Source organism: Anoplophora glabripennis, unplaced genomic scaffold (genome assembly GCF_000390285.2).
Source record: "Anoplophora glabripennis isolate ALB-LARVAE unplaced genomic scaffold, Agla_2.0 scaffold325, whole genome shotgun sequence".
Classification (NCBI taxonomy): Eukaryota; Metazoa; Arthropoda; class Insecta; order Coleoptera; family Cerambycidae; genus Anoplophora; species Anoplophora glabripennis.
The window spans coordinates 131,565-157,357 of NW_019416633.1; the positions used below are offsets into that span (position 1 = coordinate 131,565).

The window sequence follows — 25,793 nt, forward strand, 5'->3', positions numbered from 1 at the left end:
TTATGGTGCTAGTTTAGGGGATGATTTAATTTTTATTTTTCAGGTACTAAGGCTCCGAGAATGAACTAGAGGGACCCGCAATTGAAAGAGATCGACCAGCGACAACTCCAATCAACGTTCACTCCACGACGAGTCTGGTGCGTAGTTGGAGGACTACGCAGTAACCCAATTCCTCAGGGTCGAGGCTGCTTTAGCTAGAGCTCCTGAGAGTAGGACAAATTGAGAAAACAGGATACAACAACTTCATGACATATACTTTGGGGTGTGGGTAAAAGATGTCAAAATAGTGTTAATGCATTAATAGTTGTACAACATTTTTTCATATGGGTCGTCGTTGCTAAGATACAGGTTTCTAAACTTGACAAATAAAAAATGATTTTTATTTGTAACTCCAGAAATAAATTTTCAAATTCAATTGGTTTATTACACAAATATATTCTTTTGAACCGTATGGATTCATACAGTTTGTGGGAAGTTAAACCCACTATTATGCCCACTTTGGATTTTTATGTAATACTACTAAATTCCCCAAACATTTTGTTAAAAAAGGTGTTCTTCATTTCGATAAAATTAGCAGTTTTTGAGAAAAATGCAATTGTAGATGACACCGTACTACAATAATTATTAAATAACAATATTTGTAAGCATATTTTTCGATACTTGAGACTGCATATAAAATAAAATAAAACGTTAATTTTAATTCACCTGAAGTCATAGGTTAGGTTATAAAGGTTATACAGAACTAGTCTTAGTTATTTAATAAATAGCAAACAAACACGCCTCTATTTATTGTATAAAATCCCTTTAAGAGTATTGTTTCCTTGTTCTTAAAATAACATTTCCCATTATTCCTAACATCTACTGTTACAATGAAACCGAATGGATTTAAATCCGAAAACGCGGTGGTCATAAAAATCGATCAGCTTTTCGAATTCACCTATTCGGAAATGTACGATTAAGATGGTCATCAAAACTACAATGAGGGGACCCTTTCATCAATGAATCACGTGTTTTGTCGTATTTGATTTGAACATAATCCAATAGCACTTGAAAATTATTTTACAGAAATTCCACATAAGACTGCCCATTTAGTCATTAATTAAGGGACAAACTACATAATTACATCCCATACTCCTGCTAACACGTTTATAAGAAATCTGAATCTAATGGGATGTTGAATAAGTTATCAAAGTTTCTTCGTGGAAAGTAAAGCTTTACTTAAAAAAGTTAGTAAAAAACATGTCACTGGAAGTATTGTCCACTACTTTTCCCTATCTTTCTGTAAGCATTTTAATTCCACGTCGGAAAAACGAAACGTCTTTTGAGGCTATCCAAGAGTCGACCCATTTTTGACACCTTTAATAAGAATGGAAGTGCTGCTCAAGCAGGCCTTGTGCCATCGATCGAAACAGATGATGAGTGGAGTAGGACTTCCCATTCAAGCGTTTCCAAATAGGTTTTCACCAATTTTGCAACGTGTGGCCGAACGTTGTCATGCTGCAAAATCACTTTAGCCTGTCTCTGCTCATACAACGACCTTTTTTTCCTTCAATCTCGGGTCAAACGCCATCAATAGTAGTGGATAGCATTATCCCGTGATGGTTTCATTCGATGTAAGCAATTCATAATGAACTACACCCAGATAATCTCAACAAATGCATAGCAGAAGCTTGAAACCATAGATATTTAGTTTTGCCGACGATGTCGACTCATGGCCAGGCTTATCCCACGATTTTTTACGATTAAGGTTATCGTAGCATATCCATTTTTTATCGCCAGTCACGATACGTTGCAAAAAATTTTCCTTTTCTGCCGTTGAAGCAACTGTTCACACTTGCAAAGACTGCATTCGACGTCCCTCTGCTTCGACTCGTACGGCACCCAATGTCTTTATTTTTTAATCATCCTTAATGATTTCAAACACGATGAAACTGTTGAATGATCAACTCCTAATGATTCTGCCAGTTCAGTTAGCATCAGGCATGAATTTTCATGAAATAATGCCTCCAATTATTCACCTTCAAACTGTTTCGATGAATTTCAAGCTTGCTTATAGTACTTCTTTACAGGTGCATTACCATCTTCAACTTCATGCATGCAATTCTGGTTGCGTCATCTGTTGGAAAACTCAAACGTCTTTATATGTTTTACCTGTGAATCGTGTGTGTCGTGTGGATTTTCATCATCTATTCTCATAAGAACAAATTGTGGAAATTGATGGAATTGAACTGCATCTGTAAATATTACTATTCCAATAAAGTTATAGTTTTTTCTTATTTTTTTTCCGAAAACCAAAGTGCACATTGCAGTATATAAATATCATGTGAAATTTCATTAAACATCCAATGTCATTGCTATATATAATATATCTATTTTACTTAATTGTACACATTAATCAATGTAATGTTTTTATATTTCAAATATCTATATGTGTTAATATCACTAAACAGTTGCACCAATATAGAATTTTTGTTTGTAGGTTGTGAGCAGCAAAAGACGAAAATTGCTGTCGTTCTAGATTGGCCAAAAATTCGTCTACTCTACGCAGCTAAAACTGTTTTAGGTTTTTGCTTTAAAGCCATAGTTCGTACATTTCTATTGATACCTCACCACCTCTCTTTGATGCGGAAATACTATTTTCTAAAGTTTTTGACGTAAAATATTTTGACATTAGTGCCTTCTACTATTTGCTTTAAAAAATCCCACTTGGGCATTAATTGACGTTACCGAAGAGCTCTGTCAACTGGCTTTTACAGAATCAAAAAACCTTTTAACGTTATCGGACTTGAAAATATAGCAAATCACTCTGTATATTTTACGAGTTATAAATAAAAACACATTTTTTAATTTTCAACCTTAGAACTTAGCAACAAAAATTTGTAGAGGTAAAAGTTATATGAAGTACTGACATCATTTTGACCTCACTCCCGAGTGTACACTGTGAAGACCCTTGACACAATGTATAGTGCATATATCTCCAACTGTTCCACCTGAGAAATTGATTGATAACTGTGTTTCCTTTATTTCTTTTAGCGACTGTAGAGCCCATAGGAATTGCTTTAGGAAAAAATGTCATACCTGTGTTTTTATTTATTTTAACAAAAGGAAGCACACCTTTTGGTATATCGCAGCATCGCTGTTCACAATTTATATTTTCTATCAAATTCAAACGAAGACGGTTTCATTTGTATTCTTTGATAGTCAATTCTAGTTTATAGATATTTAAGTGGAAAATTTTTCAAGACTTGAATAATTTTTTTCTCTACTAATGTTCAGATGGATTCTTCCATGTGAGACCATTTTTAAAAATTAAATAGAACTGTAGAGTTTGTGTCAAACTTTAGTGATAAGTATTCAAAAATTCTCACTGTGACGATGACGGCCCATTAGGCATTATTTCAGACTACTTCGAATTGAATTTTGAAAATATGGAATACCGAGTTTTCGGGCATACCCTTCTCAACTAAATTAATGGCGTCCACGTACCACTTCCGGTTATACCGGAAGTCACCATTAGTTTGTTTATTTTAAATGAATCACCCTACATATTATTGCAATTTTGGATTTTTTTCAAAAAAATGGAAAGAAACAGTGACTAGCTTCAAACCATGTTAGTCCAGTTGGTAGATGTTCGGCCTGTGTCAAACCTTGATAACCCAGAAATAACTACACAGGCCTACTTTAAATGATGAGTACAATAACATGCTAATTTGCTGACAAAGTATTTTATCAGGAAAAAAAGTTATTAACAATTTAATCGTAAAAAATTTTTTTTTTAGTAGTTTTCTTTAAATAACTCAGCGGGATGACTTTGTACGAAAAAATGCTTAGGACATGATTTTGTTCGTAATAAAAATAGCTACAAAATGACGGTGGTTCGTTTACGAAATTTGCAATAACAAAGCCGTGAGATTGAAAAAACTGTATAAAACGTCAATTTTTTAAAGTTGCTGTAAAAATGTCAATTATAAACAAAAGGTGATAAAACTTTCGCAAACTATAGTTCAATATATATACAATAATGACGCTAAAGCCGAAAATCAGGAGAGCAAAACTTTTTGTTCTATAAGGTGTTATACATTCATCGGCATCTGAAACTCGAAACTTTGCCAAATTTGTTCGAAGCTTTGCTGACACTTGAAATTTGGTACACACATAGTGTAAATATGCAGAAACCAAAAGCAATTTGCAAAATTCAAGTATCTTCATTTTTGCAGTTTTGGTAAGGTTTTATACGTCACCCTAGTTTTATACGTCACCGTTTTTTTAATTTTTGGACGTATATTTATGTATATTTATAAAATATTCCATTACGGTAGATTAGCCAGCATAATTACCTACAATTTAAAAAAATATATATTTTCATCGTTTAGATCCTAAGCTACTTAACATTTTGCGCCTGTTAGCCGTAGTCGTACATTATTCAACATATTAACATAAAACAAAATCGTACGTGTGGGGTAAACCTTTAACTTTTCATTTTCGAGCGCGAGCTCCGCTCTTCGGCGCTTGTATACTATTAGAAATATGCAACAGTAAATTTAAACAATTGTTTACTTAAAGTTAAAGGTTTACCCCACACGTACGATTTTGTTTTATGTTAATATGTTGAATAATGTACGACTACGGCTAACAGGCGCAAAATGTTAAGTAGCTTAGGATCTAAACGATGAAAATATATATTTTTTTAAATTGTAGGTAATTATGCTGGCTAATCTACCGTAATGGAATATTTTATAAATATACATAAATATACGTCCAAAAATTAAAAAAACGGTGACGTATAAAACTAGGGTGACGTATAAAACCTTACCAAAACTGCAAAAATGAAGATACTTGAATTTTGCAAATTGCTTTTGGTTTCTGCATATTTACACTATGTGTGTACCAAATTTCAAGTGTCAGCAAAGCTTCGAACAAATTTGGCAAAGTTTCGAGTTTCAGATGCCGATGAATGTATAACACCTTATAGAACAAAAAGTTTTGCTCTCCTGATTTTCGGCTTTAGCGTCATTATTGTATATATATTGAACTATAGTTTTCGAAAGTTTTATCACTTTTTGTTTATAATTGACATTTTTACAGCAACTTAAAAAAATTGGCGTTTTATACCGTTTTTTCAATCTCACGGCTTTGTTATTGCAAATTTCGTAATCGGACCACCGCCATTTTGTAGCTATTTTTATTACGAACAAAATCATGTCCTAAGCATTTTTTCGTACAAAGTCATCCCGCTGAGTTATTTAAAGAAAACTACTAAAAAAAATTTTTTTCACGATTAAATTGTTAATAACTTTTTTTCCTGATAAAATACTTTGTCAGCAAATTAGCCTGTTATTGTACTCATCATTTAAAGTATTCCTGTGTAGTTATTTCCGAGTTATCAAGAAAATGTCACCAACAGTAACTTTTCGGCCTCTACCGACTGGACTATGTGTATTTTATAGTAAGAAAGAATAAGCAACAATATTTATAGGAGGGATAGCTAGACCCCTAAGCTGCTCATCCATACTTTCAAAGTGGCTTAATTGCATACAGGATGCTAGAAATTTAATGCCGAGTTTAGGTAACTTCAAACATTCATAAGTCGGTTTTTTAAAATGGAACACCCTGTATGTTTTTCTATATTCTGGTACACAATTTTATTGTCTTTCGAACGGTATCAGGGTTCTCTATACCTATCTCTTCTAGTTTTTAAGTTATCTACTATTTTTTGTGTCACCTAAAATCATGTAATTTCTTGCGAGGATAGCTATGGAATTTTTAGCAAAACTTCAAAACAAACAACTAAAGTGTCACCAGTTATTTATTAATATTTATTCACAGACAATGGGACGCTGAGCAGAACATTTACAGTTTTTAAAGAGACATATCCCAATTTTCCACCAATGAGCAGAATAAAGTTAAGAAGAATTCTAAAAAATCAACTTCATACATATAATACACAATTACGTATGTTGATAATAATAATAATGCACTAAGATAAAAAAAAAATGACTTAAAAAAGTCATAAGTGTTCAATTACATTAACAGCTAAGCACTTCTGGATTCTAGAGACAACACCATCAGTCACCGCTTTTGCTATTTCAGCTGCAGGCAATTCATGGAACGCTCTTCGTATTCGAGCAATCAAATCCTCTTTCGAAGCAACGGGTGTAGAATAGACTTTTTGCTTTATTACTCCCCAAACATAAAAATCTAATGGAGTGAGGTCGAGAGACCTCACTGGCCAATTCCACGGTCCTAGGCGTCTCATCCATCTATCTTCAAACATTTCAGTCAGCTGTTGATCGATTTGATTGTGACAGTGAGGTGGAGCCCCGTCTAATTGATACCAACACTTCCTTACTTGGTATAAAGGTCTAGAAAATCTGCCACAACTGTTTGCAAAATATTGAGATATCTGTCGGCATTTAAATTTTCTTCGTAGATACGGTAAGAAATTTGGTTACCTTCAATTAGACAAAAAACATTAAATTAGGCTAGCACATTTATTACATTATCTTAATTTGAAGTTATTAGTTTGGTAAAATTCTTTCTGCACAAATTCGACACTACTCTAGTTGATTTGCTAAAATTCTCCTTAACTTTTTTCTGCTCATTGGTGGCAAATTTGGATATTTCTCATTAAAAACTGTATCTTCTGCTTATAATCCCATTGCAACGTCCGTGAATGAATAATAAATTTAAAATATCTGTATTTGGATATGTATTGTTTTCCATTTCTTATAAACACTAAATTAAACTGTCACTGCAAGGACTAACTACAAATTGACAGATTAGTTGTTCGTTTTGAAGTTATGTTAAAAATTCTACAGCTATCGCAAGAAATTACATGATTTTAGTAAGTAGATAACTTAAAAACTAGAAGGGATAGGTATAGGGAACCCTGATACCCTTCGAAAGAGAATAAAATTGTGTATCAGAATAAACAAAAAAATACAGGGTGTTTCATTTAAGAAAAAACGACTTATGAAGATTTGAAATTAAGTAAACTCGGCATTAAATTTCTAGCACCCTGTATGCAATTAAGCCACTTTTAAAGTATGGATGGGAAGCTTACCCCCTATAAATATTGTTGTTTTATCTTTCTTACTATAAAATACACATGGTTTGAAGCTAGTCACTGTTTCTCTCCATTTTTTTGAAAAAAATTTAAATATCTCGAAAACGGTTAGTTTTAGGAACAGTGAAACTTTATAAAAGTCCACCTAAAACAACACGTAGAATCCAAAATTGCAATAATGATGATGGCGACTTCCGGTATAACCGGAAGTGGACGCCATTATTTTAGTTGAGAAGGGCATGCCCGAAAACCCAGTATCCCAAATTTTCAAAATTCAAATCGAAGTAGTCTGAAATAATTCTAATGGGCCGTCGGCGTCGCCGTGAGACACCCTGTAGTAAGTATTCATAAAATAGTAGCAATAAAATTTTAAACATTTTATTTGGTTATAATATTAACCATCGTCTATTATCCGAAGAATGGAGAATATGGAAAGATTATACGAACTACAAGTAACTCAAAGAAGAGAGATTATTACCAATTATTGCCGAAATAAACCAATTTTGAGAAATATTAAATTATTACATTAATATTAAATAACATAAAACTATTATTTAATATTCCATAAACATAATGTCATCTAAACACATGTCAGAACTTCCGTAGATTGTTCCTTGGGTTATTTTAGATCAACAAGTCTTAATGTGGCAATGGTATAAAGCAACCAATTTTCGACATATTATATACCTACAGTGTTGAAGTTTAGAAATATATCACATTATTCAAATATCTTCAAACACATTTGACTTAGATTCATGGAACTTAGAAATATTTTTATTTTTCATTTCATTTAACAAAAATCATTTTCGTTAATGGATTCTACTTTTGTTCAAATGCAGAAAAATGTTGTTTAAAGTGGGCCAAAGAAGAAATGACTAGAAAAGTAGCAGCTCATTTTATCCTTAAATATATACAAAACTAATCCTTTTCCAACATTTAATATGTACTGAGTATCCACGTATCGTTTTCGCCGTAATGAGCAAAAAAAATTGTTGAAATTTTGAGAAACGAACGAATAATTTAGTAATCCTTAGTAATCAACAGTATTCATGAGATATATCTCACAAGGCACATGTCATAAGTCCTATATTAAAAAAAAAGGAAAGAGGCATTTTATCTAAACAGAATATAATTTTGCAGAAGTAAAAATATATTACAGACTATATTTTAACCAAGCAGAATCGTTCCCTAAATTGTTAAGTTTCCGCCTACTTTTTTCCTGTACTTACCTACAAGTAACCAGTGGCGTCGGAATTAGAAGGGTCTGAGGGATTTCAATTATCAAACAGTATTTGTTTAACATCAGATTTTTCTTTTACAGATTTGGATAGACCATTTCCAAATAAAATGTTGCTGTGTCTTTATTCATTTATTTTCTTTTTTGTATAATGCTAAATTCACTCTTTGAAGTTCTCCTTGGTAGGCCAAAATTAACAGGCGATTTACCGAAAATAGCTCATAGGCGCGCAGTAAGCGAAGGAAATGGGCTAAATATTTATAAAAAAATATAACTCAAGGAAAATTTTCTGAATTTTGAAAATAACTCATAGACTGAACGGAAAATTAATTACAAAACAGTGATATTGTGTATCAACAGCATTGACAGAACACAGTTATAAAAGTTTGCAATAAATGCTTAATCAGAAAGAATATGCAAGTGGAAGTGGATCTTATTTGTGGAAGGGCGAAACGGGCGGTGACTATGAGACGCCTTTATTAGAGCCATCCTTCTCTATCGCACGGATTTCTATGACTTACTTTATCGCTCTCACGTAACGGCCGATGTACCATGGGGACTTTCCGAACCTGTATCTGGACGGCCTACATTCAAATTCGCGCAGTAGTAGTAGAAGAGAGAAATAAAACTAATCCTAGGACCACATTGATCTGCATTGCTTCCAAAGGGTGAATTATGTATGACATCATATTAAAAATAAATTCTATAGAACGATAAATACGGATTCTAAAAAAATACATTATAAATGAAAAAAATTAGGGATCAACTTCAAATTCGCACGGTATGTGTAAAATAGAGGAATAAAGTCTTTCCTAGAAGGATACTGACTTGCAAGGTTTCCAAGGGCTGAATGATGACATTACATTAAACAAAAATTCTAGAAAAAAATAATTTTAAATGAAGAAAAGAGGCATCAACTTCAAATTCGCACGCTATGTGTAAAATAGAAGTATGCAGTATCTCCTAGAAGCACATTGACTTGCAAGGTTTCCAAGGGGTGAATTATGACATTAAACTTAAACATTAAAAAAATCTAAAAAAATAAATTATGAATGAAGAAAATGAGGCATCAACTTCAAGTTCGCACAGTATATATAAAGTCCCTCCTAGAAGGACATTAACATGCAAGATTTACAAGTGGTGGATTATGAAATTACATAAAAAATAAATCTATAAAAGTAAAATATAAATGATTAAAATGAGGGAGTGATACACAATATTATTGTTTTATAATTACTTTTCCGTTCTGAGTATGAATTATTTTCAAAATTCAGAAAATTTTCCTTGAGTTTTTTTATAAATATTTATCCTCTTTCTTTCGTATACTGTCCGCCTATGGGCGTCCGGCTATTTTCGGTAAATCGACTGCTAACTTTGGCCTAGGAAGTTCCACCTCTTCTAAGTTCAAAAGCAATTTAGTGAATTTTCAACGTATTAAATTATAGGATCCGCTGCTGACGAACGTCTAGCATTGTCATAATGTTTGGATTTTTACACGAAAATCGTACATTGTACATTTTACGAAAAAAAAAATCAAGGGGTACAAGACTTTTGAATGGAAATTGTCTATCTAAATCTGTAAAACATATTCTCTTTAACTTTAAATTATTTTTTTTGAAACACCTTCTAATTGCTACAGCACTGATTATTTTATATTTAAATTTTACACAAATGTAACCATTATAAAGGAGGTACTGCAGTACACAAAATTTACGACCTACATCTTCGGTTCTCGAGTCAAAAACAGTTTCACGACTGATTTAAAAAAAAACGGTCGCTATTTGTTTATGTTTGTTCGGGTGAAAAGAATCAGCTCTAAAAATTTGTCTCAACGTCGCTTACATCCTGTATAGATGTTCTTTCCTAAACAGTTTTCTTTTCTTATAATCTGACATTAATTACACAACAAAAATTCCTAATGCAACATAAATCTCACATATTAATCTCCACTTACAGCTATTCATCTAAACTTAATCTGACTTGATCGCCGCCCACCGAAGGAAACAATCAATCATAAAAAATAAATATTTATTACCTATAAGCGTCCTTTGGCCATTTATTATAGGCATGCAAAGAATCGTTCTCGCCGATTCAGCGTCCCCCTCGCTGTGTTTTTCCTTCAGCCAGGCTCTCACGTCGCCGATATTGAGGATTTGACCGGTTGATGCAGCGTAGCCCGCTATTTGGGCCATTGTCGAGCTAGCTAGGTCAAAGGACGAGGGTCTGGAAGAAACGAAAATAGAAAATTTAGATCTATTTCATTCGGATCGGTTTCAATATCCGCAAATTGAAGTCGTATATAACACCGACCTTCCGTCAGAATTGGCTATATTTAAGCGAGGATATGTATTTTTAGAAGTAGGCTAGCATAAAAAATAGACATAATACATAATGTGTAACATAAATGGGAAATTTTGGTTTAGATAATTATTGTATGGTATGGCTCATATATAATAATGTCGGAAAATTCATTTCTGCTCCTAAATAATATGAGGTCTGTTCAGAAAATAAGCGGACTTTTTCAATTACGCGCTAATGGAGGTATTTAGTGATACGCGGTTGGCAGTATTACGTTAGGCATAACCTCCTCTGTAACCGCAAGTTCTTGGATTGTTGATATCTCATTTAGATTTTGTGATATTGTTATTTGAATACGACGTGTTTAAGTATTATTGACGATTTCTGAAATGCGATTTTCTGGAACAACGATAGAAATTAAAATTTTAGGTGAAACTGAGAAAAACTCACGGCAACGTTTTAACTCTGGAAACAAGCTTATGGAGGTGGTGCTCTGGGTTAAATGGTTTTCAAGATTTAAAAGTCGTCGTCAGTCAATTGATGATCCTCGACCAGGAAGGCCTTCGACTTCAACTGATGACTACCACATTCAGAAAGTCCAAGATCTGATGCGGGCAAATCGTCGATTGTCAAAGAAGTTGCAGAACAGATTTACATCTCACTTGGGTCATACGTTGAAATTTTGACTAAAAAATTAAACACGCATCGAGTTGCAGCAAAATTTCTTCCTCCTTTGATGACCCAACAACAGAAAGAACATCGTATGAACGTTTGTCGGCAACTCTTTAAACAATCCAATGACATTGAGACAAAAGTTCAATTATCACAACGAATTGGCAAAGAATCTCCACGCCCTAAGAGAGCACGTCAGACGTCAGTCTCGATCCGCTATCAAAGTGATGCTAACTGTTTTTTCGACTTTAATGGAATTATGCATTTTGAATTCTTGCTTCAAGGTGAAACAGTGAACCGTGTGTACTATCAAGACGTTTACCTGCAAAAAAAACCGTAAGAAGAGACCAGAATTGTAGCGAGACAACTCCCTCACTCTCCTTACTTGCCAGACCTGACTCCTTGCGACATTTTCTTGTTTCCCAAATTAAAATCAGTGCTGAAAGGGCGCCGTTTTCAAACTGTTTATGAAATGAAAGCAAATTCGTCACAGAATTTAAAGGCCATTTCAAATGAAGCTATCCAGGACAGCTTCGCAAAATGGAATCACCGCTGGGAAAAGTGTGTAAGGAAGAGAGTACTTTGAAGAAGAGAAGAACTAATAATATAAAAAATAAAGTTTAAAAAATTGATGTTGTTATTTTCTGAACAAATCTCGTACGGACATTTAAAATGATTAATTCTCTAAGGAGAAAGAACTATAGGAGTAAAAATAAGATCCCACTGGGAAAAGCTCAAACTTGACGGAAATATTCCTCAGTTAAAAATAAATAAAAAAGTTTATACAAACTATGGCCAGGAAACCAACTGTTTTTGAGTCATGGCACATAAAAAAGGTCAAATTTTTAAATACTTCAGGTACGCATAATAACTTTATACAATTATACAGGGTGTTTTAGACCTATGAACTATATATCTATCTTCTGTTGTTTTCGAGATACAGAGCGACAAAATAAAATTTTCTAAATAGAATTTTTACGAAAATTTCCAAACTGTGTAGAAATATTTTTATGAAATTTGGTAGGTATTCCGGGGTTTTTAAGGATGTAAGTACGCTGGTCTAATTATGTTATGGATATTTCATAGAGGGCGCTAGTTATGCTACATGTCTATTACAATTTAAGTTCCAATTTTTTTTTTTAGGATAGGTTTTTTACCATTCGGAGACCAATTTTTAATGTACAATTTTATTTTCTAAAAATAATATACTCCTGCTAGAACTTCCTAATGTGGACGGTTTTCGAGAAAAAAGTCTTTTAATTGAACTCTTACAATATTACGGTGTATAAAATAAGTAACTTTTCTCAAAGTAGGCTTATGTCAAAACTTATTAATGGATGTCTCACAAACAACGCATACATTCTTAGTAATATTTTAAACTCTAATTAACTTTATATCAAAAATTTTAGTGATATGACTGTAATTAGTCATTACTAACTACAGTTACTAACAATCACTAAAATTTTGATGTAAGGTTAATAGAGTTTAAAATATCACTAAGAATGTATGCGTTGTTTGTGAGACATCCATCAAAAAGTTTTGACATAAGCCTACTTTGAGTACTTTGAGAATAGTCACTTATTTTATATACCGTAATATTGTAAGAGTTCAATTAAAAGCCTTTTTTCTCGAAAAGCGTCCACATTAGGAAGTTCTAACAAGAGTACATTATTTTTAAAAAATAAAATTGTACATCAGAAATTGGAGCCCGAATGGTAAAAAACCTAACCTTAAAAAAATTAGGATTTAAAATGTAATACGACTGTAGCATAACTAACGCCATCTATGAAATATCCAAAATATAATTATACCAGCGTATTTGGCATTCTTAAAAACCCCGGAATACCAAATTTCATAAAAATATTTCGCACCGTTCGGAAATTTTCGTAAAAAAATGTATTTTGTCAGTCTGTATTTCGAAAACAAAAGATGATGGACGTATAGTTCATAAGATAAAATATTCTCATTTTTTGTCGTACCATCACCCGCTGTGTTTACGGGAGGCCTTTCTGAAACACCCTGTATATGTAGGGTAATAGCTACAGTTAAGTCTTACAAAACTATTTCATAAAGTGAAGTTTCAACGTTTACGACTTTTGAAATTGTTCTAGTAAAAGTTTCTTATTTTCTTAGAATTTCTAGTTAGTTACATTAATAATAATTGAACATTCTGTTAGCCATACAGCAGGAAATACAAAACTATTTTAATTAATAGTTAATAGACATATTATAAAGAAACTAAATCTAAATTAGCTTGATAAAGTAATAACAAATAGATTACATAAAAAATATGTAAGCATAGTTTAACATTATTGTTGCACGAATAAGCTAAAGAGAATGCACAATCATACGCACGAACGCTCACACACACTCATGCATGCACGCTCGCATACACACACATATATGCATATACACACACATACCCGTGCACATACAACAGTTACCTCCCAAAGTATCATATCTCTCTAAGGAGTTAAAAATACATAGTTTATGTGAACAAAGGAAAGTGGAATTATGTACATCCTGTAAACATCTCATACTTATAGGTAGATTACATATTTTACTAAAATCTAATTAGACCCCTTTATAGCTTATGTACTTCAGAATAATCGATAAGATTTGCGAACACAACCAGGATCCAATTAGATTCGCTCGGAATGAAATATTACATTACCTACACCTACCTAGAAACCAGCGTCTGTGTTCCCCCTTCTCTGAGTTCAAATACAGTCGTAAATAAACTGGGTTTCCTTAAACCATTCTCCCTCATATCTTCCGCAGTCACAGTTCGACTTTCCACCCTATTCAAAGGTGCATGACGTTGAACTATTCTGCCGGGTCGTTCCACTATGCGTTCCAAATGATTCTGTAAACAATAGTAATCGCCACATTAACGAGAATAAGGCAAAACTAACACTGTTAAAACTTTTGAATAAGATGGTACTTTGAAATGAACTCACTGTTTTAGTTTGGTATATCAAAATAAATTATCCTAAGTACATCAACACAATTGAAGTTTCTTGTTGAAGTTAGTATACAATTTGGTTATTTTATTTGTCAAAAAGTAAACGAAATTCTTTTGGAAAATGGGACATGTTTTGTTATAAATGAAAAAGAAACAGATGCGAAGACAACACTAAGTAAAATCATATAGTCAATATTCGAAATATTCAAACTTCCAAGATAAAACGCAGTTTTTGACCAAACTTCAACTGTACCAATATACAGGGTATTTTTTAAGGTGAAGTTTCCTTTTTAATGCGAATCAGTAAAAAGGAAAAATACATTTTTCAAATTACATTCTTCGAACATTAAAAAATAACGAATATAAAAAACTAGCCTTTTAATTTAAATAAGTCCGAACGAGCCGAAAGATTACGATTAGAAGTTATCACCATTATTTTAATTCACACAAGCTGTCGCATGGCGTATTTGGGCATGCTGTTAAAAGTGAGCATTTTCTCACTCATGTGTTCACTTTATTCTTATACACCATAACGCCACAGGTAAAAATTGCATGATTACAATCTGGCGGCCTTGGAAGCCATGATATTGGTTTATTGTTCCTTATGCAGTAAGATGCATTACTTAGGTAATTCAGCTCTCATGTCTAAAATGAGGTAGAATACCGCCATGTAAAAACCACATGGATTGTCTTAAAAACACATCCTCAAGTAGTTCAATTCAGTTAAAAGAATATAGATAGTTCTAAGTCAGTCATTCCGGCTGGTAGTATAAAAGGATCAGTAAATTAAGCATACCATTAACAATACTAGTTGAAATATTTATAGAAATTTTTTGTTTTTGGAGCAGTAATGTTTCACTACACGTGATATCCATAAAGTTGATTTTCTCTTACAGTAGTGCACACTGGTACACCTCGACTTGACGGGCAATATGTCTGGTAATAGGTGAGATACAACCTACAACTCATATATCGTATCTTAAATGTCACAACTGCAACGAAGCATTGCTTAGTATCTGCTGGCAGAAAGTAGCCTACTAATCTGTAAGTACTGCGAAAGTATTACACTTCCAATATGTAGTAAATAACTAAGGTCATGTGATGAGAACTAATAAGTTCAAAACTGGTCTATATCCGGTTATTCTGCTAAATGATGATCTTAGCTATTTACTAGATATTGGAGATATTATTCAATGCTGGATGGGACATATAGCCCAAAGAGTAGTTGTTTCCCACAATACAATTAATTAAATAAAGTTTAATTTGCCTAGTGCAACACTAGTCATGCTTTAATAATAGATATAAAGCAATGCCGTGTATTACTATCAGTTAAATAGCAATGACATTTATGATATGACATACTTTGTCTCAAAACATAGTGATACGCGTCCATTCAAATAGTTCTAATTACTCATATCTCAAACTACTCTGGAAAAGGAATAGTAAATATACAATTAATTTTACATGTTAGGCCAATCAATAGAGGTTTTCTTTGTGACAAAAATTCTAGTAGCAAACGGACTGTTCCATCATCTAAAAGACAGTCTGTAGATATATGCTTATACGTTTCCTACTCTAATTTACCATTAATTAATTTTTTATAAACATTTCTATGCAAAAAAAACGCATTTAGTTTAGTTTTTTGCTTATAAAACCTAAACTAACCAAGCAATCTGAATGCTACACAGAGACAATTTGTAGTGAATCGAAATACGGATAAAACGAGATGTCGACCGATCCAATCGGATAATTGGAAACGAAGAAAACCCGGCAAAATCGGAAAATTTAAATTCTTTAAATTTATTACTTCACCATTTTTTAAGTTGTAAAGCTGACCCTGTGCACAACAGTAGTGAATTATATTTTTGTGTGCATAAAACAGACGCCGTCGGACCATTAGTTTTGGCACGATTGCAACTTGAATTTTTTGATGCACTATTTCGCGATGTTTCTGAATGAATTGGAGTTGGTTTGATTTTAATTTTTCAGTCGGATTTTAAAATTAAAAGTATAAAACTACAAAACGTATATTCTAGTTTTCCGATAAAATAAAAAGTGTACAATTTTGAACATTATTAGTTGTAGTATAGTTTGATATTAATGTATGTGGTGATATACAGGATGTCCCAGAGCTTGACAGGCATTATCTCGGAAACTAGTCTATATATTGTTATGAGTAGTATACATGTCTGGATTGTTTATATAATTAATATACTATGATTTTGCTGTGTATATGTGTATGCTGCTGTGTTGGTATGCTTTGGTTTAATTATTGTCAATTCTACCCTGGCTAGCTTTAGACTCCTCCCAGTAGTGAGTTCTAATCTTTGTAGAAACCCAAACAATACACCACACTAAACTAAAGATATTATTCAAAAATTTAATTAATTTATTAATAATTTTTTTTGTCAACAATAAATTATAATCATGAAATGTTCAGGAACAATTTCGGAATATTTGGAATTATCTTATTATGATAGCAATTTTGTAACACCTTGGGAACTTTTCATAAAGTGGTATTGAAATTGACTCGTTATTGTACTGTTGGTTGCATATACTTAAGGCGATAAAGCTGATCTTAAAATTTCTTTCCCAATGTGTTACTTTACCTACTTTTATACTTAAATATCTATCTAAATTTTTAATATGGCCACTTTTTATTATTATTAGTATAGTGAAGTTAAAGTTATCTACTATTTATTAGGAATGAAGAATTTGTATTAATTTCAAACTTATTTTCAGGTAAGACTACTTTAAATTTTATTATTATACCTATAGGTTTTTTATGACTTTTGAGATTGTATTTATTATTCTTATTTTCTAGCTAGCTTTATCTTATAAGATTTCGTAATTCTTTGTGCACAAAGTTACCTCTATGTATATCTTGTCGATTTTTATTTTCGAACTGCTTGCCCTCTTATACTAGGTCTGGATATCGTTCTGGAATCCTCGTTTTCCTGAATTGACTGGATAGCTGGAACCTGCTGCTCACTTTGATGCGTCTGGAATGTCGTCTTTGGTACGTCTGGAATATCGTCCTGGAATCCTCGTTTTTCTTGAATTTGTAAGATCTCTGGAACTATTGCTTACTATTGCATATCCGGAATATCGTCCTGGTCTGTCCTGAATATCGTCTTGAAGTCCTTTGAAGAGACTGGACTTTTAAATCCTTTTGGCCCTACTTTAATTTTTCTTTGCACTGGGATACTAACTTTGATTGTCTTACTATATTTCACTGTAATTATTACTATTTATATGGGTTTTTCCCACTTTATTTATTTTCATTTACTTCTCTCTGACAAATTTTTCCTAACTAGTTAATAATTCTTCTTTTTTTATCCTACTCTCTTGATTTTTTCCCCATTTGTTAAGGTCTATTCATATATATGCCTGTTCTTTTAAATTCCGTTTTCTTTTTCCACTTCACTTCACTTTATAATTTACAATTTTACAATCGTATTCCAGTTTATTTACAAAAATGTTTACTTATATTTTAAAGTATTTCTTATTCTATATTTTTATTTGAATTTCATGTCATATTTTCTGATTTGTGAATCCAACTATATTTCTGACAGTTCACTGACATTATAATCCTATTGATATATAAAATTTTACTTTGGACATTAATATTTCCTTACTTCCCTCTTACTTCCCCTCTTACTTACTCATAATACTACTATTAAATAAAACTATGATATTTTAGCTTTCTTTTGCTATATGTCCCTTGCTGTTACTAATTAATTTTGATTATGTTTTTCCGATAATATCTTGACATGTACTCTATTTGACTAAAATGATAATGTTTTCTATACTTAAATCTTTGAAATTTATATTCTGCTCTAGTAATACGCTTCGATAATAATTCACAATATTTATATTTATTTATAATTTATTTAATACTAACAATTTTTTTTACTCAAATATTTTTCTAAGTTTTACAATAATTATTTCAACCTTCTCTCTTCACATTGTCTTAGTCAAGTAAAGTTTTAATTTAAATTTCTAAATTTCTATCAATACTTTTATTTCATCTCAATATATTTCTATATAACATTTCTTTCTATCTCGACTAGTTTCCGAAATAATGCCTGTCAAGATAGCTCTGGGATACTCTGTATACAAAATGTAATAAAATTTCCTTAACAAGGACACCTAAATATGTATTATTTGTAACAGATTGAACATTTTGTAAGAAAACTTTCAAATTCACGTTTGATGTCGATTTCCCGTAAATGTCAAAAAATGCAGGAACAAGACGAGGAATGTCCACAGCTTCCACATTACTGTGATTCCGTGTATTGGTATTATTTATTATGTGTTACCACTTACAATAATATTAAACTATAACTACCAAAGTTCAAAATTGTGTACCTACCTATACGGGTGATCCATTAATGGTATCGAGCGGCTGTGTATAGAAAACTAGACATGCTACGATTATGGGGTAAAAAATCCCTTAACAAATACGACCAAAAGAAATTGGTTTAAAATATTTTCAAGTTTGTAACTTTACCGCTAGGGGGCGCAACTGCTATAGTGTTACAGAAAATTGTCAGTTTTTCGAAATATCGCTTATATAACCTAAGTTGCATATACATTTTTTAGATACACTGTTCAACTCATCACAAGTTTTGTTTGAACTTTTTTTTTATTGCCATAGCAACGTCAGTATGAAGGACGCTACCTTGAAATTTGTAAATTGTCTTCTAAATGCCTTAATCGATTTCAATAAACGATGGCTCATTTTGAAGAACTATTAATAAAATTTAATTTTATGATGTAGGAATAAAAATATTATTTTTCTACAAACGTCAAAAAATGACAAGGTTTGCGCATTGACAACAATATGCGAAGTGACACTTTTTTTCGGATTCTTACGTTACCATGACACCGTGCGCGAAATACTTCGCGCACTAGGGTGCGAAGTATTTCGCACACTGCATGTAAATTAATAAGAGTTTTGTATTTCAATCTTTGAAAAAATGAAGCAAAACTCCAAATTATTATTTATTTTTAAATGAATAACAATTAAATACTTTTAAAATAATGATAGAATTTTACAATAACTTTAGTTATTATTTACAATATTAACATTAATCGTACAACCAGTACACGAACCAATATTTATTCCTAAACCAGATAATTCAGGTTCAGCTCGGGATATTGGGGTTTTGGGGGTTGAAACACTACTAATTTTTGAGGTAGAGGTGATACCATGTGATCCTGAAATTTCACAATCTAAAATTTTATTTGATATTTGAATCTTATTATTGATAGAATCTTCCACGTATCCTTCGGCCACGGTGGAAGATTTCCATCCCCCGTGTCTCTTCAAACTACATATATCACCCCCAGCATTAGCAAGAAGTGTGGCCGAGGTTCTCCGAAAACAGTGACCTGTGTAAGCATCAGAATTTGGTANAATATTATTAATATGTTGGCTTGTGTCCATGTAAATCCCCAAATATGTCTAAGGGAATTAGTTAGAGACCTGGAAATTTCATATGGAACACAAGTACTTTTCTCACACGAATGACACTAATTTTGCACGAAGCAAGAGCTGTCACATATTGTTTGACATAATTTTTTATTTGTCTATTTTCATAAGACAAAGCCTCCTTCGTTATGGAAACAATAATCTTTATAACTAACTACTCATGTATCTGGAATTAATTAAAAAATGAAATATTGCAGTTATGAAAAAAAATTTCAAAATAAAGCAATAATTCATTTTAAGGACAAGATCAGGAAAGTTTTACAATTTAATTTTGGCTTGGATTATGTCAATGTTATTTAGAGAACTAAATAAAGAAGGATGTTCTAGCACAACTTCACTATCTTAGCAATATCTTGAAAACGAAAAAAAGATATCGACTTCCCGTTTGTGCATTTGTTTTCCATAAAGAATGGTCTATCAAGCCATGAAAAAAAAAAACATATATCGTTGCATTTAATTTTTTTTTTAGTAAACGGAGACAATTACAAAACTTTTCTCATTAGCGTCGTCTACCGTTGTGCAGGAAAATAATATTTTTATTCGTATGTCATAAATATAAATTTTATTAATAGTTCTTTTAAATGAGCCATCGTTTATTGAAATCGATTAAGGCAGAAGTTAATAACAAAAAAGAAGTTCAAACAAAACTTGTGAAGGGTTTAACAGTGTATCTAAAAAATGTATTTTCAACTTAGGTTATATAAGCGAAATTTCAAAATACCGACAATTTTCTGTAACACTATAGCAGTTACGCCCCCTAGCGGTGAAGTTACAAACTTGAAAATATTTTAAATCAATTTGTTTTGGTCGTATTTGTTAATGAATTTTTTATCTCATAATCGTAGCACTTCTAGTTTCCTATAACTATACAGCCGCTCGATACCGTTAATGGATCACCCTGTATATCCATTGCCTCTCATCTCTCAACCTTCCCCCACTACTCGACTGCGTACTTGCCCTCGGACGTTTTTGAGTATGTTTGGAGGAATTTATCACCTATTTCGCATCATTTTATAGGAAAATTAGAATATACGTTTTGTAGTAGTCTACTTCTACTTTTAAAATCCGGCTGAAAAATTAAAATCGGACCACCTACAACGCATCCAGAAACTTTGCAAAATAGTGCACCAAAAAATTCACATTTCAATTGTACTAAAACTAATGGTTCGACAGCGTCTGCTTTGTGCACACTTTAAGTACATATAATTCACTACTTTTGTGCACAGGGTCAGTTCTACAACTTAAAAAATGGCGGGATATAGAATTAAAAAAAATACGCTAAATTTTCAGATTTTTTTGGGTTTTCTTCGTTTCCAATTATCCGATTGGATCGATCGACCTCTCGTTTTATTCGTATTTCTATTCTCTACAAATTGTCTACGAATAACATTCAGATTACTTCTTTTGCTTAGGTTTTATAAGCAAAAAACTAAAAAAAAAAATTTTTGTTTGCAAAAAAAATGTTTATAAAAAATAAATTAATGGTAAATTGGAGTAGGACACATATAAACATATATCTACAGACTGTATTTTACATTATGGCACAGTCCGTTTGCTACTGATATTTTTGTCACAAAATCACTGATTTAATGCTCTATCGATTGACCTATGTGTAACTAGTTTGTAATTAAATTAATCATTTATCAAAGTCATTACTTTAAAACCTTTAATTAATGACCCTGCATTCAAGGCGAATAATAAATAGTTTGTATTAAATCCAATGCAACAACATGAGTATAGATCACAAAATGAGAGTTCAGTTCAATAGCAAACCTGCACTAGCCATTAGCCGTGAATGGATTGATAGATAAGAAGGAGCTGGGCTTTGGGGCGAAATTCTTTATAAAGGTTGAACGAAAAATATAAGAAACGTAAATAAAAGGCTTTTCCATGTATCACTGGCGCTATATCCATTTGATTGTGCTCGAACGGACAGGAAAAGAAAATAGAATTGACCTTAGTGAGAAATAGGCCTTTTCATCTCCAGATTGATGTAAATATATAAGCCATAATATGGAATGTATCTCCTTTTTTTCAAAAGAATAAATCAATATTTCAAATATCACATATTTACAGGGTATCCGGGAACTATAACCAAAAATAATATGGACTGATTCTACTTCCATTATTACATTCCATTATTTTTGTAAAAATAATGAAAAAATATTAGGGTGTTACTTAATGATATGCGAATATTTGATAATGATAGTTTGCTTTATAAACTACGGTCCAAAAATGCCCCGTTGCGAAAATACGGGGTGTTAATATTTTAGGAAAAGAAAATTAATTAATGAGATATTTCAGTGATATCTAGTACGTGGTGATAGTTAATATAGGCACATGTTTTTCAATACAAACATAATTTTTAGCTCTAAAAGTAGCGTGCGTACGAGCACTGACTGAGTTTTTCCCAAATAAAATTATTTTTGAAATCTCCGTCAATTCAAATGATAAGAGCTCTCTTGAGTTGTATTTGTCCTGCGATGCGCCGTTCTTGAGTAAAAAAATAAAACCCATTGTATTGTCCGTAATTAATTAATGTAATTATTGAAGAATACAATTTTGCAACAATCTTAGTTGTCCTTGAATGTGCTACTTGCATTTCTGACATTTTGAAGTAAGTCAAGCGGTTTCGAAAATATTAATTTCCTTTTTCTTCCTAAAATTTTAACACCCCGTATTTTCGCAACGGAACATTTTTGGGACCATAGTTTATAAAGCACACAATCATTAATTTTCTATGTAGAATCACACCCTTAAATATTCGCATATCATTAAGGAACGCCCTGTACATCAACAAACTTTTTCTTATGTTAGTATTTTACCATTACTTTTTCTTAGTCAAGCATCATTTAAATTTTATACTTATAACAACAGTAAATAAATACAGGGTGTAACGTAAAGGTTGGGAATAAATTAAACGGTGGATTCTTTAGTATAAAAAATAAATTTTTGTCATATGAAGTTATGCTCTACGGGTTTTCTTTTTCAAGCTACAGGGCGTTAAAAAATTTCAAAAGATTTAGTTTTTCTCCAATAACTTTCGAACATTAGAAGATAATGGAATGAAATTTTATNCATCATCAATATTAACGACTCATTTACAAAAGCCAATGACAAACTGTTGCGTTTACGCTCGAGATAATACGATCTCCGATTGCATGAATAACATGTCTTGAAAATTACACCAATCACAAGCTGGTGAAACAGAATTTGTGTTCTAACGTAACTTTAATCTTATTGCCTCATCAACTTTTAATTTTACTACAATTGAATTGACAACGCTAAAGAAATAAAATTATTGTTTCAAATAAAATAAAAAATTACTGATCACGTGGCTTGTAATTACTTCTGTACTTCTTGAAACAAAACGGGAAGGTTCACAGCTGCCAGAGATTTCCTCGAAACATGTGCCGTTTCATGAAGTGCAATTAATGTTGTTTATATCTTGTTCCAGTCATCTGCAAGAACATGTGAATTTTGCTCCTGAATATCAATCATAGAATCGTATAACTCATTATATTGGAGAGGCTTTACTAAACTAGATTACAAAAAAATCTAGAATAGTGTTAGTGTTAATTAGTGTTATTATTATTTTAATTTTATCTTAAAGTTTTCAGTCAGTTATCTCTCAGGTGTTTTTCAATAGCGTGTTGCAATTGAAACACTTCGATTCTTAAAGTCTAATATAATATAAAAATTGCTAATATTAAGAAGCTACACGTCAAAAAAATAATGTATTTATATAATTGGCATAGAAAAATAGTCCCATTCGATATTCCTTCATGTAACTTATTTACATATGCAAGTGGAACATTTAAAGTTAATTAAAATGGAAATTTCTATATATCTGTGATTTAAATTTTCTGGTAATTTGAATGAAATTTAGTTTTTTAGTTGTCAAAGACATAATTGAATAATTACTAATTTAAATACTCAGCCTCGAAATATGCGTATGATATGCTAATGATTTCATAATTAAAATCATGTATAATGAATGAATATTCTAAAGCGACATCATATTTCAAAGTTAAAAGCAGCCTGAAATAACGCTATGGTACTATAACCAGGAGATGTTTTACATAGACATATAGGACCAGTAGCGCCATCATCAAACGTAAAAAATATTTTTTGCAATATTATGCGTTCTCTGTATAACGAATTTTAATTTGTTATATTTGTTCAATTTGTATTTTGAAAATAATGAAAATAAAAGTAATTCTTAAAAACAACAATAAAATGATATACATACAGTAGTAAAAATACCATAAGTACCTATACAGGGTGTCAATGATGAGTTTAGCCAAATTTTAATGGCGTATTCTAGAGATGAAAATAATCAAGATTTACTGTATAAAAATTTTCGATAAGATGCTTCCAGGGTGTTAAAAGTTTCAAAAATTTATATTATTTTTCCTGTAACTTCACTGGAACGAAAGAATGAGTGATGAAATTTGGTGGACGAAATTTTTTTAGTAGACTATTTTTTCATGGATAACTTATTCCAAAATATACTCCAATGGCGTAGTTATTGGGCGAGTGAGGGACATCTTTTGAATGAAAATCGTACGCCACTGGATTTTTAAATAATTTTAAATATTTTTAAAATGTACAATCAATTTGTGGCAATAAAGTATTCTTGTAAAGTATTCGTAAAATTTACTGGTCTTTAGATAATTGGAAAATCAAATAAGAAGATACTTAAGTATTTATATTACTATTTACATACCTACATAATAAAAAATAAATAAATAATAAAAAATAAATAAATATACAGGGTACTTGTACAAACTTTAAAGGATGAATCTTTGACTAATTTTAAGATAAAAAGTTTATATAATCATGGGTCCGCAACGGCTTGGTTCTTGGATACAGGGCGTCAAAAAGAAACTTTGGTATTTCGATAATATTTTCGATTTTGCGAATTTTTTTCTAATTTTCACTAATTTTTAATAGTAATTTGTAAAGTGATAGTGTAACATAGCACGCGACTCTTTTTCACTTGTTTTTAAAAAACTTAATGATTCAACTTAACAAAATTCCAAAGCAGGTTTAACTAAACTCGTTTTTTACGAAACGGCTGCTATCAGCGACCAATACTAAGAGTACTTTTTGTATGTAAAATTGAATGGAGAATAAGTATGTTTAGTCAAAAATGACATACCTAAAATGCGACACAAAAAAGTTATGGTATTTAAATCCAGGTACAACACTGTATGTGGCGCCCTCATCATCAGTACTCCCAGTTTCCGGAATTTCGACAAATTGCTATGTTATTGAACAAAAATATAATCAAAATACCAAACAAAAATTTTTTTGGACGGCCTGTATCTCAAGAACCAAGCTTTGGCGGACCTAAGTTCCTATGAACTTTTTATCTTAAAATTAGTCAAAGATTTACCTTTAAAGTTTGTACAAGTACTTTATAAACACCCTGTATATAAAACGTCTCATTAATTTTCATCAGAACACTGAACACTAATCGTTTGTTGATATGTTCAACATCATCGAGGATTATGTTGAACGAACTATTAAAATTGATTAAAATTCAAATCATCTATGCTAATTTGATTAAACAAATTTATACCTAAAATATATAATGCACGGGTATCTTGTGCAACATTAATTTCAGTTTATTATTTTACAGTTGATTTTCTGACTCTAGAGTGAAATTACAAATAAGACAATTTATGAACACAAGCGTATACAAATAAAAAAAGTTCAAGTTTAAAAAGTTTGTTTGGCATATTCAATTTTAAACTTAATTTGCACAGTTTCCAGTGCAGTACGGCAAATTGGAATAAGTTTCATAAGTAAAATTATTGATAATGTACACTAGTCTGTTTAGAAATGAAAGGAGTAATAAAAGCTTATTATGTATGCAAATCGTAAATAAATGTAGTACTGGTGCTTATATTCAATATTTTTATATTATGTATTATCGGTATAGATGGGGTGTACTTTTAAAAAAACTTTGTGCCATCGGACTGTACTAAATTGTAGCAGGTAGCTAAAATTTAATCCCCGACAATCCGTCTTTGTCTATGCCGCTTCAATT

General features: G+C 31.6%; 1 protein-coding gene across 1 annotated transcript in view; it reads right to left on the bottom strand.

Moving 5' to 3' along the window:
• Window positions 1-25,793, bottom strand: part of LOC108907115 (cGMP-specific 3',5'-cyclic phosphodiesterase) — a 178,044-nt gene that overhangs the window by 41,218 nt on the left and 111,033 nt on the right. The window contains exons 6-7 of the mRNA XM_018710645.2: window positions 13,958-14,139; window positions 10,339-10,526 (exon numbers count right to left, since the gene is read on the bottom strand). Of these exons, the coding sequence (XP_018566161.1) occupies window positions 10,339-10,526; window positions 13,958-14,139 (370 nt within the window). The remainder of the gene's footprint in view (window positions 1-10,338; window positions 10,527-13,957; window positions 14,140-25,793) is intronic.